General features: G+C 38.2%; 1 protein-coding gene across 1 annotated transcript in view; it reads left to right on the forward strand.

Annotated features, from left to right (window-relative positions):
* Positions 1–16,481, forward strand: part of col28a1b (collagen, type XXVIII, alpha 1b) — a 26,258-nt gene that overhangs the window by 7,139 nt on the left and 2,638 nt on the right. The window contains exons 3-32 of the mRNA XM_036216065.1: positions 668–688; positions 773–823; positions 904–1,071; positions 1,153–1,179; positions 1,251–1,295; positions 1,372–1,416; positions 2,043–2,096; positions 3,677–3,745; positions 4,824–4,892; positions 5,008–5,076; positions 5,656–5,724; positions 5,807–5,875; positions 7,398–7,466; positions 8,533–8,601; positions 8,666–8,737; positions 8,807–8,875; positions 8,959–9,030; positions 9,627–9,695; positions 9,755–9,823; positions 9,898–9,966; positions 10,043–10,111; positions 10,684–10,752; positions 10,838–10,906; positions 11,249–11,317; positions 11,401–11,481; positions 11,767–11,802; positions 11,950–11,986; positions 12,061–12,612; positions 14,834–14,991; positions 15,217–15,505. Coding sequence (XP_036071958.1) covers positions 668–688; positions 773–823; positions 904–1,071; positions 1,153–1,179; positions 1,251–1,295; positions 1,372–1,416; positions 2,043–2,096; positions 3,677–3,745; positions 4,824–4,892; positions 5,008–5,076; positions 5,656–5,724; positions 5,807–5,875; positions 7,398–7,466; positions 8,533–8,601; positions 8,666–8,737; positions 8,807–8,875; positions 8,959–9,030; positions 9,627–9,695; positions 9,755–9,823; positions 9,898–9,966; positions 10,043–10,111; positions 10,684–10,752; positions 10,838–10,906; positions 11,249–11,317; positions 11,401–11,481; positions 11,767–11,802; positions 11,950–11,986; positions 12,061–12,612; positions 14,834–14,991; positions 15,217–15,505 — 2,743 coding nt within the window. The remainder of the gene's footprint in view (positions 1–667; positions 689–772; positions 824–903; positions 1,072–1,152; positions 1,180–1,250; positions 1,296–1,371; positions 1,417–2,042; positions 2,097–3,676; positions 3,746–4,823; positions 4,893–5,007; positions 5,077–5,655; positions 5,725–5,806; positions 5,876–7,397; positions 7,467–8,532; positions 8,602–8,665; positions 8,738–8,806; positions 8,876–8,958; positions 9,031–9,626; positions 9,696–9,754; positions 9,824–9,897; positions 9,967–10,042; positions 10,112–10,683; positions 10,753–10,837; positions 10,907–11,248; positions 11,318–11,400; positions 11,482–11,766; positions 11,803–11,949; positions 11,987–12,060; positions 12,613–14,833; positions 14,992–15,216; positions 15,506–16,481) is intronic.

A 16,481-nucleotide genomic window follows, 5' to 3' on the forward strand; every position in this document is an offset into this window, starting at 1 on the left:
ACTAGTGCTCACCAGATAGTAACTGCTGCGCACCAGATAGTAACTAGTGCTCACCAGATAGAAACTGCTGCGCACCAGATAGTAACTGCTGCACCCAAGATAGTAATTAGTGCTCACCAGATAGTAACTGCCGTGCACCAGATAGTAACTAGTGCTCACCAGATAGTAACTGCCGCGCACCAGATAGTAACTAGTGCTCACCAGATAGTAACTGCTGTGCACTAGATAGTAACTGGTGCTCACCAGATAGTAACTGCTGTGCACCAGATAGTAACTGCTGCACCCAAGATAGTAACTAGTGCTCACCAGATAGTAACTGCTGCGCACCAGATAGAAACTGCTGCGCACCAGATAGTAACTGGTGCTCACAAGATAGTAACTGCTGCACCCAAGATAGTAACTAGTGCTCACCAGATAGTAACTGCTGCGCACCAGATAGTAACTAGTGCTCACCAGATAGTAACTGCTGCGCACTAGATAATAACTGGTGTTCACCAGATAGTAACTGCTGCGCACCAGATAGTAACTTTTTACTGCAGTCCTTTTAGGGTCTGCGTATTTCTCTACATTTTACCCAAAGTTCTTGTTCTACCTGAGGAGGTAAACGACCATGTCTTCAACATATAACTGATGCTTCTCTGTTTTTTCTCCATGTTTTCTCCATCAGGGCACAGTTGCCATAAAAGAGGTATTTTTTTTCTTTTTAAAGTAATTTTTCTCCACTCTGAAACTTCTGTGAAACTGTTTAATTGGCGTTTCTTCCTCTCTTCAGTGTCCTAAATGCTTGTGTGAAAAAGGAGAACGAGGTTTACCTGGAGCTCTGGTGAGTTTTTAGAGGTCAAGCTGTAGAATGATGAGGTTTCGTTTGTAGTTTTCTCATTGTTCCTCGTGCTCTGGATCCAGGGTCCAAAGGGAGACGTTGGGGACCGAGGACCACCAGGTCAAAAGGGAGCGACGGTGAGAAACCCTTTCATTTGGTGTAAGTCGCCTTCTTCAGATCTTAGCGTGACTCCTTTCTTTTCAAAGGGGGAGCCTGGCTTTGATGGTCTACCTGGCGGTGACGGCCCTCCGGTAAAAACCACTTCCTGTTTCATTAGATAAACTTACAACATCTTTTATGTGACATAAAAACTGATTTTGAGACTTTTCCAGGGCCCTCCAGGTTACAAAGGGAGCAAGGTGAGCCTTTTCTCAGCTTTTGTCGACACTGAAAGTCTTCAGTCGGTGAGGAGATCTGATCGGTTTTGCAGGGAGAAAGAGGAGAATGTGGCCCTCCTGGAGCTAAAGGGGACATTGTAAGTTCCTTATTCACTTTATTTTTATTAAAATCTGCTCACAGTATTGTTGGATGACCTGAATGATACTTTGCAGGGACCTGAGGGATCATCCGGCTCCCCGGGACCAAAAGGAGAACAGGTAAATCAGTTAACAATCAATTTAAGTTCATTTCTGGCGATACAAGCGTGAATTTTTGTCTTCTAGAGCCAGAAATTAGAGTAATTTTGACAGATTTTAAAACTTTTTTCTAAAATGAAACCCATTCTTGGTCCTGAAATCGGATCACCGTCTGATCCTCCACACCTCTGAATATACAGTCTACTGCCATATTAACATTTCAGACATGAAGAATTCAAGGACCGCTGTACTCCGTCTAATAAAAAAAAGATGGAAGTGTCGCTCAACGCTGCACTAATGGAATGTGAATATTGGATTACAGGTAATCCCGACACCAAAGCTGTGAATCCAGGCTTGCAGGATATTATTCTTTTGCAGGAGCAGACTTTGTGTGTCAGGGATTAGTGCAGGGAACAGGCTGCCTCTCTTCCTCTGTGGTGTGAGTGGGACATTGTCTGTGTTATTGTGTGACCGAGGCCTGAGAATCCGGCAGAATGGGAGCCATGCAGGTTGACATTAATCCTACTGTACTTTTCCTGTTGGGTTGTGACCTGCAGCTGCTTCAATGGTTTCAGTAAAATCCTGAACACTATGAAGAACCAAAAGATGCTTGAATGATTTGGAGAATTGACTGTGATGGTTTGCAGGGAGCAGCAGGACCGCCTGGAGACATCGGTCCTGAAGGGCCTGCAGGACCTAAAGTAAGTCTCTGGAAGACTTCTGTTATTGGTTGGTTACAGCACTGTATCGGGTGTTCGCCATTTTTGTGGCGTGTCTAAATCTCCAATTCAGAAATGGAGGGTCTTTGAAGTCTCTGAAAAACTAGTGTGCATCAATGCTCACTAGAATGGCAAATATAGACCATAATGCACTGTGTTTGAATGATTTTTCAATTGAAAAATGTATTTAAATATTCTTTTAATTCACGTTTTTATCATCAGAGAAGATCACAGTAGATACATAAGTATTCTTGGTAAAATGATCACATTTCTAAGGAAGTGACATCATATTTGGCGTTAAAAACTGTTAAAATTCCAATTAAATCCAGACCACTGGCTGGTCCGATTCTATTTCTTAAATAGTCTTTTTTAATTTAGCTGCACAAAAACCACTTTTAAAGACACCAGTGTTGACATCCAGTCACATTGACGTCATTGACAGCATTTTTCGTCTCCGTTTAGATGTTTCTTTGTTCTGTTTTACTGTTTCACAGAGCTCTGTCATGCATAAGAAAGACGTCTTTGAAAATTTCTTTCCAACACTGAGCTGAGTTTGGACCTTTTACAGTTTTTCCCCTCAAAACTTGACGTATTTCATAGTTTAATAGAAATCTACTTATGTGCTTTTAGAGGCAGGAATCTTGAAGCACGTCACAATTCGATTATAAAACAATTATTAGTGCAGATCTGAATTTTTTAGAATTGTTTCTCTTTACTACAAGACACTTGACCAATAGAACTTATTTTCTCCACCAAAGTTCAAGACAAGATCAATTTACTAGTTTAACTTTTATCAAGAACATACAAATTCTGACATGAAAAATATTTGGTCTCATAATCAAACATTTTTCACAGCATCAAAAGGTAAAAATGTTCACTGAAAGAAAGTTGCGTTTTATCATTAGACCAGCTTTAATGAAATGTAAAAACTAAATAAAAGTGTCTAGCTGCACTCACAGATTTGTTCTGTTTTCTACAGATTTAATTTTTACCTTAAACACCGCCTGACTTTCATTCAATTGACCCTCGACACTATGAAAGCCAAAATGCTTTTAAATGGTCGTTTTAAGTGAAGTCTGTCGGATGATGAGATCTGGAAGCCATGTTTGTGCGCTCTTCAAAGATGTCATTGAAAAACGCTTCATGTTTAGTCCTGCTTGTTACTTTTACTTTAAATCATATACATTTTTCGATCAGTGATTATTTAAAAATCATAAAAAGATTCAGAACTGTTTATGGATCATAATTGATGCATCCAAAAATCGATTTTAGGCTCCAGCATCCCCGTCAGAGATAAAACTGGTTCAGGAAATGGATGGATGGATATGCTAAAGATTTCACCAGGATTTTTTTATTTTTTATTTTTGTAACATTTTCAACTTTAATTTAATGTATTTTCTTCTCAAGCTGCTCCAAAGATTTCACTCAAAATATGAAACTTCTCATCACAAATAGATAAATGCGCCTTCTTGCTGTATAACTATCAATCATAATAAATCCGTTTTTGTAAACATCAGATCTGACTAAAAAATCAAAGTCTCAAACTGTATCTATCTTTACAGGGTAACAGAGGACCCGATGGGTCACCTGGACCACCGGGAGACTCTGGGATCGGATTCCCCGGAGACAAGGTCTAGAAACGGCGTTCAGTACATTATGTTTGTCGTCTGTTTTTGAATTCATACCAACTTTAAGAATTACATCTTGTGTTTATACTTTAGATTTTTTTAAATTGCTAAAAAAAATGTATTACTCTTATCTTAAAATATTGGGAAAATGTTTAAAATTATATATACCATCATTATTTAAAATTAATATTAATAATGTAAAATTGTGTGTTTAACACATTAAAAAGCTGCAGAAGTGTTGTAATTGTTAACTATAATTTATTACATCTAAAGTTTGTCAGTAGATTATGAAACTGAGTTTCTAATTAATATTTAAAAATGGTAAGAGGATTAAAACAAAGCGGGTAGAGATGTACAAATAAATAAAAACTATATAGGATATAAAATGGAAAAAATCAATCAGGCAAAACAAACTTACGAAAAGTCAAAGAATAAACTCCTTTAACACTAAAGACTGTAATAAAATATTCAAATGTAAAAAAGAAAAAAACAGTAAAAGAATGTAGAACAATACAAACTAGAACTGATAAAATTAGAAATTTCTCATAGAAAATTTAGAAGGTCAAATGACATTTAACCGTGTTCATAAAAATATTGTTTTATTTATTTATTTTGGATAAATGTGTATTTAATGTATTATTTAATCATTTGAAATTGTTAAAATTAATGTTACTATAAAGATCAAAATTAGGCCGTATAGAGTTTAACTTAGCTGACTGAATGAGTTTGGAATTAAACTAAAATTTGTTAGATTATTCATTAAGATACTATAAATGAACAAATTGTAGAATTTTCACCTTGAACTGAGAAATATTTAACTATTTTGTTTATTAAATCAGTTTAACAAACTGTAGGAAAACTGAAGCTAGATCTAAATAACACAGAAATTACCAAATTAGTCAAATTTGCACCAATTATTTGCTGAAATGTGTTTAACAACAATAACAAAGAGAAAAACACCAAGAAACCATAAAAACTCTATTTAACTTCATATATTTAGCTGTGTTTTTAACAAATATGTGTCTTATTCTGGAATTGTGTTTATTAAAGAAAAGCCTTGTCATCTGTTTCTTGAATGAAGGGTGAGAAAGGTCTTCAGGGAAGACCCGGTCCTCCAGGTCCAGTTGGAACCGGAGAACCAGGACTGCCGGTAAGTGAAGCTCTGGAAGACACAAAACTGGAAAAGTTCCAGCATCACTGAGCAGAAACATTTATTTATAACGATAACAAGACTTACAGATATGTCTGTGTTTCTGTCACAACAGGGACCACCAGGACCCTCTGGAGCTCAGGGAAGCCCTGGACCTCCAGGAGAAGGGTATCCAGGACCTAAAGTGAGAGTTTATTAAGCTGCTTATTACTCACTCTTATATAATAGACAGAAAAAGCTTCTTTCAAATAGAATTTGTGCTTTTACAGTTTACGGAACTATGATATACTGCATAATTCTGACCATAATGTGCATTAAATAATCAATTCCTAAAATGTGATAAACTACACTACCCAGAATGCCTTGTGGGGCCAGGAGGCAGACAATTGGTCAGAGGAGTTGATGGGAAGTTTTTCTAGAGAACTGTTTTTCATGGCTCTTTTATTAACTTATGGAGAGAAGAAAACATGACAGAGGATAAAACTTTATTGACAATGATATAAAATACAAAACAATACACACCCTTTTCAGTTCTTTATGTTGAAGGACAGAACACATCACTACACCAGGCTCCTGACTACATTACCCATAATGCTCCAACAGTCCACCATACAGAGCAGAATAGATTTGATGTCAATTTTCACATTTTTAAGAAATTAAAGGATTTAAGTTGTGCTTTAAGATCTGAAAAATACAATAAATGTAAAGTTTTTCCAGTGATGATAAAAGCATAAAGCTATGATACTAATGAAATGTATTTTAGGGGGATCGAGGATTTGAAGGCCCACGAGGACTTCGTGGGATTCCAGGTGTTGGGATTAAGGGAGACAAGGTGAAAAATCCTCTCACTTTAAGATCAAATGGATTCTGTTATCCCAAAATTATGAACCTGAACTTCTTGCTGATTTTCTTAGGGCATCCGTGGACCAACCGGGGTTCAGGGTCCAATCGGTCTACCTGGGGTTGGACTCCAAGGAGAAAAGGTGAACCACAGCATGGCCACATTATGATCACATCCTGGAATATTAAAACTAATTTTCGTAATTTAGTAGGAAAGTTTTTTTCACTCATAAATTGAAAGTAATTTGTCATTCTCAATTAACTTAATTTTCAATTTGATCATTATGAGAATGCATTTTGCAATTAACAATTCAGTCTTTAATTCAATCATGTAAAATGATTTCGCAATTTAGATTTCAATATAAAAGATTAGAATTCAGTCTAAAAATGTAAAAAATAACATTTTAAATACAAGCAAAATCAATTACATTTTAAATAGTTATTGGTACCAAAACTCAAATGAAAATACATTTTGAAATTTACAATTCAATACTAAAAAATGACTTTTAATGAATTCTTTGTTCAAAGTATCTTACATTTTTTTTATCTATAGACTTTTTCTCACCCAAAATTCCAATTGAAATGCGACTCTCATGGGGGCGGGGCTCACCAGCTGTCTATATTTGCTAAATTACATCTCCACTTCCTTTCATCGACCAATTAAAACATTATATTAAAATATAATGCTTTACAATGTCATTTTTTAGTGTTCAATTGTAAATTCTAAACTGCATTTTCATTTATATTTTGGTAGCAGAAACCATGACAATTTAAAATGTTTTTGATTTTGATTAAAAATTATTTTTAAAATTTTACATGAAATGTTTAATTCTAAATTGTTAAATGCATTATTTTTATTTCACAAATGGAATAGTCAATTGGTAATTACAGATTATATTGAAATATGGATGAAAAATGCTTTCATTCGTTCCATTCGAGTAAAACGTCTTAACTGCAATAATAAATGAAGAAACTAAATGTTATTTCCATACAATGTTTTATTGGAGTTTACAAAATAAACATTTTGTAAATATTTCATTATATTTTGTCCTAATTGTAAAAGTTTTGTTCACTTTGATCAAAAACTGAAGTTAAATATTTAAAACATTACATAATGTGCACTTAAAATGGGAGTCTTTGATACAGTTTTGTATGAAAAAAGGCTAAATTTAATCTGAATTTGTTCAAACTAACTATAGTTGGTGCTTGGAATTGGATATTGATTGATCCATTATACAAGACAAATAATCTATTTTCTTTAAATATTACTATTATAATTAGAACTTTAAAGAATAAAGTAAATCAGAAGCAGATTAGAAGTAATTGAGAATCTTAAATTTAAGTTAGAAAGATCTGAGCAGATTAATTTTGTGGTATTTTGAATTGATTCACATTCAGACGTTTGATGACCTTTTTCAAAACTTAAACCTGGCTTAAAAATACAAACATTTCTACACATCTGTATGTATCACCATCAGACATGAAAAGAATGACGAGAATAACAGAAAATGTTTTATTCAGGTTTGTGTAGAAAAGCTTTTTCCATCATTCTTTACCCGTTAAAAAACAGAAACAGAAGTGCAGTGAAGGACCGCCATAAAACGCTGCTTATGGTTTTAATTTTCTTCTGATTTTTTTAAACGGAAAGACTCTTCTTTCACTCAGGGAGACCAGGGTCCACCTGGACCAGCGGGACCAAGAGGAGCTCCAGGTGTGGGAATAACAGGACCAAAGGTAAGAAAACCCGTTTAATGTAAAGAAACACTCAAACCAAAGAGAAAGGATCGTTTTGATGCAATAATATTCTTGAATCACTAGTTTTGAAGAAACACCAATTCAAAAACAATGATGAAAACTAGTCCCAGTTTGTGTCTACCACAAACCTCTCTTTTAGCAGATGACCCCTCCACCGGGGGGAAGGGTGAGCTGCAGACACAGCTGCACTCAGGAACCATTTGGTGGTTTAACTACCCAATCCAACCTCTTAATGCTGAGTGTCAAACAGGGAGGTAACGTAACCCATTTTTAGAGTCTTTGGTATGACTCACCTGGATTTGAACCCATGACCTTCCAGTCTCAGGGCGGACACTCTACCACAAAGCCACTGATCTGGACTTCATAGAAAATGGTTTTCTTCCAGCACCAACCCAATTAAGCCACTTCAGTCGCCGTATTTTACCCCAATATAGACGCCGCCATGTTGTAGCCATCAGTGAGCAGTGATTGGTCCGAGTCAGTCTGAGTCAACTTTCCTACAGCAACCACTCTGGCCAATCAGGAGTGAGCTTGTTGGAAGGCCACACCCCTACCGCTCAAAGCAAGCTACTGGAAATCTGTCAATCAAACGTTTTGCATGTTGGAGGCCAGTAGGCTCCACCTACTTTTACTGAGGCGTCTGATTGGTCAATCTATAACTTGAACTACAGAAAAAATAAAATGAAAAAAGTTGATTATCAACAACATTATCAAGATAATCTTTTTGGAGCCAGCAGATACCAAGAGTGCGGGGACACTCAGTCCAGTTCCCATATACAGTCATGGTTGTAAATTTTTAAAATTAATTCAATTGAACTTAAATTTTTATCAACATGTTAATTTTTAAAGATCAAAACACAGATAAATGAAGTTAACAAATCAATTCTAAATGCTACAGAAATTTATTTTAATTTTCAACTTCCCCAGAACTTCAAACAATTAGAGTCTTGAATATTTTTTTCTTTCAACCAACCAAGAATTCTTCTTCTGATCGGATCATTTTTGTGTGAAGTTCAGTCTCAGTCTGTGGTTGTGTCTTTCTCAGGGGGATCAGGGCCCTCCAGGTGAGCCTGGTCTGCCAGGTGAGAGAGGAAAAGGAGAAGCTGGACCTAAAGTAAGTCCTCTGAGAACTCCTCTTCTCCTCTGCGGTCGACGTTCAGCTGAATCTTCTCTTTTAGGGGGACCCTGGAGCTCCAGGACTGACCGGTCTGCCAGGTCAACCAGGAGAGGATGGAATCCCCGGACAAAAGGTTCCATTAGACATTCCTTCTGGGTTCATGTGTGTTATCCTTTTCTGACCGCTTTGTTAAAACCCACAGGGGGACATCGGGCTGCCGGGGCCCAGGGGTCCTGACGGGGCTCCGGGGAAAGGGGCCCCTGGACAGAAGGTAAGAGTTCCTGTAACGTTCATTTCATTTTTATTCTACCATAAAACGTCGCTCTATATTGGACAGCTGCCTTACGTTGGCAGGGAGACAGAGGAGACAGGGGGAGCCGAGGACTGCCGGGGGCAACGGGTCCGCAGGGGCCGATGGGGCAAAAGGTAACGAAGCTGCACACGAAAAACCAACAAGGTGGAGCTGCATGGAACTTTAGGATTCATGTCAAATAGTATTTAATGCAAATATGTCAGCAAAAATAGGAAACATTTATAGCTAAACTCTCAAAACTGATAATATTAACAAGCCAACTTATTCATTAATCATTTTATGTTGTGTGCATTAAGGCTTTTTAAAATGTTTTTCTTGGTGAAGGTCTTTTTTTGTGTTTTAAATTGAAAAATGTTAAACAATTAGCCAGTATTTAAACACTTTTCTCCACCAGTTGTTGTTTTTTTACTATTGTTATTATAGTATAAAGTAGCACTACTTTTTTCTTAAAGTACTTATACTGGAGTTCCATTTTTAGATACTCAACCTGCCTTTTCTTCTGGGTGATGAATAGTTCTAGAAAGCTCTAATTCTGTTTTTTTATTATTCTCCATCAAAATATCTAACCAGTAGATGTTTTTTTTGAATTTGTTGATAAAACTTTTGTTAATTAAATTGTCATTAAATAACTTTTCACAACAGAGACGTTTAAATAAAATGTTACTTAAACCAATATCTTTGACCAGTCAAATGCATGTTATTTTTCCAGGGGGTGTTAGGAAATATCGGGCCCCCGGGATTAACCGGACCCCCTGGGAGGGGCATCCCCGGTGCCAAGGTAAGCCATGATCGTGGAGGAGTTTGTGTTTTCTGGCTCTAACGGGTTTTCTTTTAAAGGGTGACGTGGGTCTGCCGGGTCCTCCTGGACCCACGGGAGAGCCAGGGATCGGTTTGATGGGACCCAAGGTGATGTCAGTTCAGGTTTACAGGAACTCCTCTCAGAGTAACCAGATTAAAGGAAGTCCATTTGTGGTTGGTAGGGCGACAGAGGGCAGCCAGGGCCTGTGGGGCGTCCTGGACTGAAAGGTGAAGGCTTCTCCGGTCCTCCAGTGAGTACAAAGAAACACAGAAGCCTCCTTCATCCCAGCTTAACTACATCACCTTAAAACACAAAACTCGCCTCAGGGACTTCCTGGGCCCCCAGGCCTGCCTGGAGAGACCGGACAAGATGGTTTCGGATTACCTGGACAGAAAGTAAGACAAAGTTATTAATCTAATAACTTTACATTTTTGCTCATGTGTTTTTAAGACATGAACATATGAGCAATGTGGGCGTGGTTAACAAAAAAAGGAAATTCGAAATATTACTTTTGCAGATTCTACTAAAAATGACATAGACCTGCGTGTCGCCCCCAAGCGACCAAAAAATTAAATGGTTGCTATGGAGGTAAATCCAACGAAAAACAGAAAGCAGCCATTTTGAAAAAGTGCTTTTATGAATTTGTCGCATCAGGATAGCAAAGGTATAACGGGAAAGAGGGAGTGTGTAGAAATTGTCCAGTGAGTGAGAATGGGTCAATAGGAGGTGATGAGGGCGGGGGCAGTGATAGGAGATCCCGGACGAGCCCCCAACTATGCTGCCTCCACAAATAAGCAAATCTGGAGCTGGATGGTTCTGTAAAATAAAACACACAACAGTTGACTTTTAAAGTTTCTATTTGATATACAAACAAAAATCTCACTGACTTATCTACAAAAAGAGAGTCAAAACATACAACAGGTGGCACATTTGGTTTAAACATGGAGTTTATCCAAATGTCTGACAGGGAGACCGAGGAAATCCGGGACCTCTGGGACCCGCCGGGCCTCCGGGGATCGGGTTGATTGGTCCAAAGGTATGCAAAGAAAAAAGATCTTTGGCTTTAGTGTTGAACTGGCTGGAAAACAAAGATGTACATCTTAAATGTTCTTGTTCTGCAGGGTGCAATGGGTCAGATGGGACCCGCAGGTCCTCCAGGGTTACCAGGAGAGGGCATCCAGGGGCAGAAGGTACCCTCGTTAACCTATTGACCTTTAGCATAGCAACTAAAACCGTTCAAACTCAACTTCCATTGTTATCTCCTTGTTCTTTGGTGACTTAAAGTTCCACTCTGATCATCTTTTGATCTATTTTCAAAGGATTCTTTGTGATCTTTTAATTGTGATTATGCCGTCTTCAAGAACAAAGTTCTTTTCTAGGACATAGTTTCTGCAAACCTTTTGTCCGCTCCTGATTCACAACAATGTTTCTTCATTTTTGAGCTTAATTCTCTTTTTGTACTGTTTGTCTTCCTTCATTGGCAAAAGCTTTGTGCTTCAGCTTCTGACTTGGTTTCTGCTGAACATCTCCAGGGGGATCCTGGATTTCAGGGGCTTCCAGGACCCAGAGGTTTTCCGGGTCAGGGTCTGCAGGGAGACAAGGTGGTGTCGCATTAAAACGTATCCAACGTTGGTTTTGAATTAAAGTCACAGCTGAAAGGAAAACTCTCACCTCTCTGCTGCAGGGGGACCGAGGATTGAGGGGGGAGACGGGGAAGAAAGGAGACAGAGGGGAACCGGGGCTGCTGGGACCCGTCGGACCTGCGGTACTGCTGCACTCTGTCGGCTGCTAAGAAATGTATCAGCTCTGCTTTAAAAGTAGAACATGGAATAGCTAATAAAAATGTGCTGAAGAAGTAAAAATATTCATAGAAAACAATTAAAAATGAGAAAACTTAGGAAGTAGGAGTTCAAAAAACAAAGTAAATATATTTTTGATTTCATTATTGGTATTAAAACTCAGGGGGGTTTATTGCATGTGTCGTTGCTTGATGTTTAACTCTTTCAGTGCTTAAACTCAAGGTTAATCTCTGCGTTTCTTGGCATGGCAGGGCAGAGTGGGACAGAAAGGAGAGCCTGGACTTACAGTGAGTATCAAATCATCTCACAGAAGTTTTAAAGGGTAAAACTTCATGTTTTCAAAACCCGCAGCACCAATGTGGTCACTGACTGAGCTTTGAGTGAAGTCATAGTCTGGGGTTAAAGAGTGACTAACGTTTTACTGTATTTCTCAGCGGGAGGAGATCATCGAAATCGTCCGGAACGTTTGCCGTAAGTTTTCCGTCTGTGGAGATTCGGTGAGTTACTTTCTCTGAGGACTGACTGTAAACCATCCTCTCCTCCAGGCTGTGGGGAATGCATCTCCACGCCGCTGGAGCTCATCTTTGTGATTGACAGCTCCGAGAGCGTCGGCCCGGAAAACTTCAACCTGATCAAAGACTTTGTGAACGCCGTGGTGGACCGCACGTCTGTGGGGCGCAACAGCACGCGCATCGGCGTGGTCCTGTACAGCCACATCAACGTGGTGGTGCTCAGCCTCATGCAGGAGGCCACCAAGGACCAGGTCAAGTCTGCCGTGCGCTCCATGAGCTACCTGGGGGAGGGCACCTACACGGGCAGCGCCATCCAGGAGGCCAACCAGATGTTCAAGGCGGCGCGGGCGGGCGTGAGGAAGGTGGCCATCATCATCAGCGACGGACAGGCGGACAGAAGGGACTCCGTGAGTCTGGAGAGCGCCGTGGCCGAAGCGCAAAGAGACAACATCGAGAGGTTTGTGATCGGGGTGGTGAACGAGAGCGACCCCCAGTCTGAGGAGTTCAAGAAGGAGCTCAACTTCATCGCCTCGGATCCGGACAACGAGCACGTCTTCCTCATCAGTGACTTCAAGACGCTGCAAGGTGACGAGCCCAAAGTCTGAGAGGCTGTGAAGTACATGTGGATGTTCGTTACTGCAAACAGAAAAGAGCTTTTAGTTTAAATATTAAACCATCAGGAATAAACTGAGTATTTATTATAGCAGAGTTTGACTTCTGACAGTAAACCTGAGAATAATTCCAAGAACTTCCTTCATATAATGTCATTAGGAAATAATACCAGAGCCTTTTTAACGTTCAGTTGGAGATCACTTTACACATTTAAAAAAATAAAAATTAAAAGTTATTATGGAAAATTTGTGTTATTTATGGAGAGGAAAGATTAAACATGTCTTAAATTAAGAGAAAAGAGGAAAATTTTCAAAATATTGTCTACATTTTTCTCAAAGAAAGCATTAAAAAATGATAAACAGCGGAAAAAAAACATTAACTAGCAGAATGAAAGTCTTAACTTTATAAACTCATGTAAGAAAAATGTTTAAAAATGTTGAAAGTCAAGAAAAAATAAAAGCAAAATTAAAAATAAAAATAAAATTAAAAGTGCAGGTTAAATATAAAAAAGAAAAAGAATCTAATTTCAAGAGTTTATTGTTATAGTTTCAAAATAAAAATAACCTTCTTCAACATCTTCTAAAGACTTTGGAATCAAAAAAGCTAAAAAAGAAATGTAGACATTATGAAATGAAAGTTTAAGGAAAGAAAGTCGGTGGGAAAAAAACAAAACAAAAAAAGGTCAAATTTAAACGAGAAAAATGTTTTGGCCAGAACACGTAATAGCTCATTTTTAAATGAAGTTAAGAGTTTTCAGGTTAAAACATCACTATTTTAGACCATAAAAATTGTTTTAAAGTTACGCCAGAATTAAGTCAGTGCTATGATGTTAGTTATGAGTTTAGTTTAGTTTAGCTTCAATTAGTTTGGTTTATCTCAGCTTAGCGCATAAAAACTGTTAAAGGGCATATACCATGCTTTTCTTTAGTCTTTCAGAGTAAACTATATCCATACATATGATCATCTATTACATTTGGAACACTAAAGAACAAATTATTTATGAAATATTAGATATTTTTATTTGTTTTTTTCCTACCAGGAAGTAAGACGACTCGATCTTTGAGGCTCCGCCTTTTGCTGCTTTTAGGTGCCGCCCATTTATGACATCAACCTAGAGCCGACCTCAACATCGTGTCTGCGTTTCAGCCATGAAAGCAAACAACATCCAAACTTTTGCAAAGATGGATGTGAATCCTGTATTTCTAGAGCTGGGGATCGATTATCATTTCCAGAAACGATTTAATTCCGATTTTTCAGATTCATTCAATCCTCTCAGTTCAATTTTGACATATTTGTTTAGAAATACATAAATTATCTATATATATGTTTATATAGATGTTTTGAATATATTTATATTAATCTGATCCAGTTCACCTACTATAAAATGTATTAGTGCAATAATGAGATTGTTAATATTATACAGTTTTAATGGATTCTCTAAAGAAGTTCCAACAAAAATGTTCAGATCATTAACATTGTAAACATTGTTCTTCTTCTCCTGGAGGACGTTTCAGTTTGACCACTAGGTGGCGATTGCGTTATAGCGTTACACTTTTTTAAGGAAAAATAAGCAAAGAATGAGCAAAAAAAACAGCGTTTTAGATCACACGTGGTTACTTTAAAAATATTCCCTTAAAAGAATTTGGAAAATTCACATCTGTGAGTTTATAAAGATGTTCATTTACTCAAAAATGTATTTTTACGTCGATCGAGTGTTAGCATTGGTCGTCCTATAGGAAATTCCATTAAATGTTAGCATTAAGCTAGTGGACTTTAGCTTCATGTGCTAAATTGATCTATATTTTTATGAATCAATTATTAATCTATTAAGCTTAAATCGATTAATCCATTTTATCAACAGCCCTCTGTATATCTGCCTTTAGTAACCCCAGGCATCACTACACTGGCTGGCTGAGCGGAGAAATTATGTGTTTTAGCCTGGGGGCGGAGCTAACAGGGCAGTCTCTTCCTGAAGGGGCTGTCCTCACTTTGTGACGTCAGCTCGTGAGAATCAGCTGGTTTTCATGGGTTGGGAGGGGCTGGTGCTCAGAGAGCAGGTCTGTAGAGGAACACCGAGGCCCTTCAAAAAACTCAAACTTGGAAGCAGTCGAGGAATTCTTCCTACTCCACAGCATCACCTCTCATCTTCTCCAGTAGAAACCCGGATCCACGTTTGTGATTCTGTGTCTTTCAGTCCTGGAGAAAAATCTGATGCGCTGCATTCTGGAACCGGGACAGAACCACTTGTTCAGCCCCATCCTGTTTCAGGAGTTCTCTGATGTCGTTCGGAATCCTCCGTTCAGGATAGAAACTCCGACCTTCAAGGAAGACTTCGGGACTATTCAGACCGTGGTGAGCAGATCCAGACTGCGTGGTTTCTCTGTTTATGATGTGAAGAACGTCGTTAAGGTTTTTCAATCTGAGGGAAACAAGTATTGGCCTTTAGTGGAATTAGATTATTTGCAACTTTTTATAGAAATGATTTCGCCTCAAATGATATTAGTTGCAGTTATTTTAATAAATTTCTACTTCTGTAACATAAATTAGGGAAATGAAAACGTTCCTTTTCTCTCACAGCCCGACGTTGTAGCGTCCCGACCCGACAGGAAGTCTGTAACTCTGCAGAGACCGAAGACGGAGAACGGCAGGAGCTCCTCGAAAACCCAGAGGCTGCCGTCGTTCGACAGAGAGCCCTTCAGACCGGTCACAGAGTTCCTCCCCCAGTTTGAGATCAACAAGCCGCCAAACCACATCAACGGCCTGTTGGAGGCAGTCGGCCCCACGCTGAGGGCCCGACCCGATGAGGAGATCCCGGAGGCGTCTCCGTCGACCTCCGCTCTGCTGTCCTCAGACGCCCACATATCAGGTATCCCTGAGAAATGGAGCCAGCAGAGGCTAAACACGAGTCTGGGGTCGCAGGTTTAAATCCTCGGAGCTTTACCGCCTTTATTTACGTTCTTTTGACCTTTTAACCGTTTATAGAATTAATATAATTCCATCCAGGAGGTCAACCAGCAGCCTTCCGCTGATATGCTACATTTTACCGAAGTGATCATGCTATCAACTTTAGCGACTCTTGTGCGACACTTTTACATTAGTAATGTGTTGCATAACAGTGCAAAACCGAAATGAAAATCGGCTTTTCTGCAGAAACAGTTGAATAGTTTCAATATGTCAAAGAGTGTGTGTATTAACAGGGTTCCCGCTGGGTCTTAAAAAGTCTTTAAAAGTCTTGAATTTGAAAATGTGGAAAAAAGGCCTTAAAAAAGTCTTAAATTTTGATATCTTGGTCGTAATAATTTTGCAGTTTATATTTTTTTCGTATGACTTTTCTGGTCTAAAGAATAATTTTTTTAAACCACAATTACTCAAGTAAAGCTCCCAAAAAACTGTTTTATTATTTTTCACAAACGCAATAAAGAAAATTTATGAGAAAAAAGAAAAAGCTGAAAAAAAGCAGAATTCACAGATCGACAGCAGTGACAAATTCCTATTTTTCGGGCTTCCTGGTGTGACTTTAACCTGGATTATTTTTGTATTTTAATTCAGAAGCATGTTGATTGGTTTGTTGATACATTTTATTCTTGCTGTTTTTACAATATTACAACTAAAACTGTCATTCTATGTTGTAAAAACAGTTTGTTAGACATTTTTGGGGTTTCCACAGCGAAATTAATCCAATTTTTCCAGACAAAACTTTTTGTTTTTGCATAATTTTATTTCTAGTGTGTGAATACAAGATGGAAAAATTACAAAATAAAGGTAGAGTCACATAGGAGAGGTTGTGCTGATTAAAATGATACCGAATGCAAGTAGGTACTCTTTTAAATTTAAAATACAGA

Source organism: Oryzias melastigma, linkage group LG16, assembly GCF_002922805.2.
Source record: "Oryzias melastigma strain HK-1 linkage group LG16, ASM292280v2, whole genome shotgun sequence".
Taxonomy (NCBI): domain Eukaryota; kingdom Metazoa; phylum Chordata; class Actinopteri; order Beloniformes; family Adrianichthyidae; genus Oryzias; species Oryzias melastigma.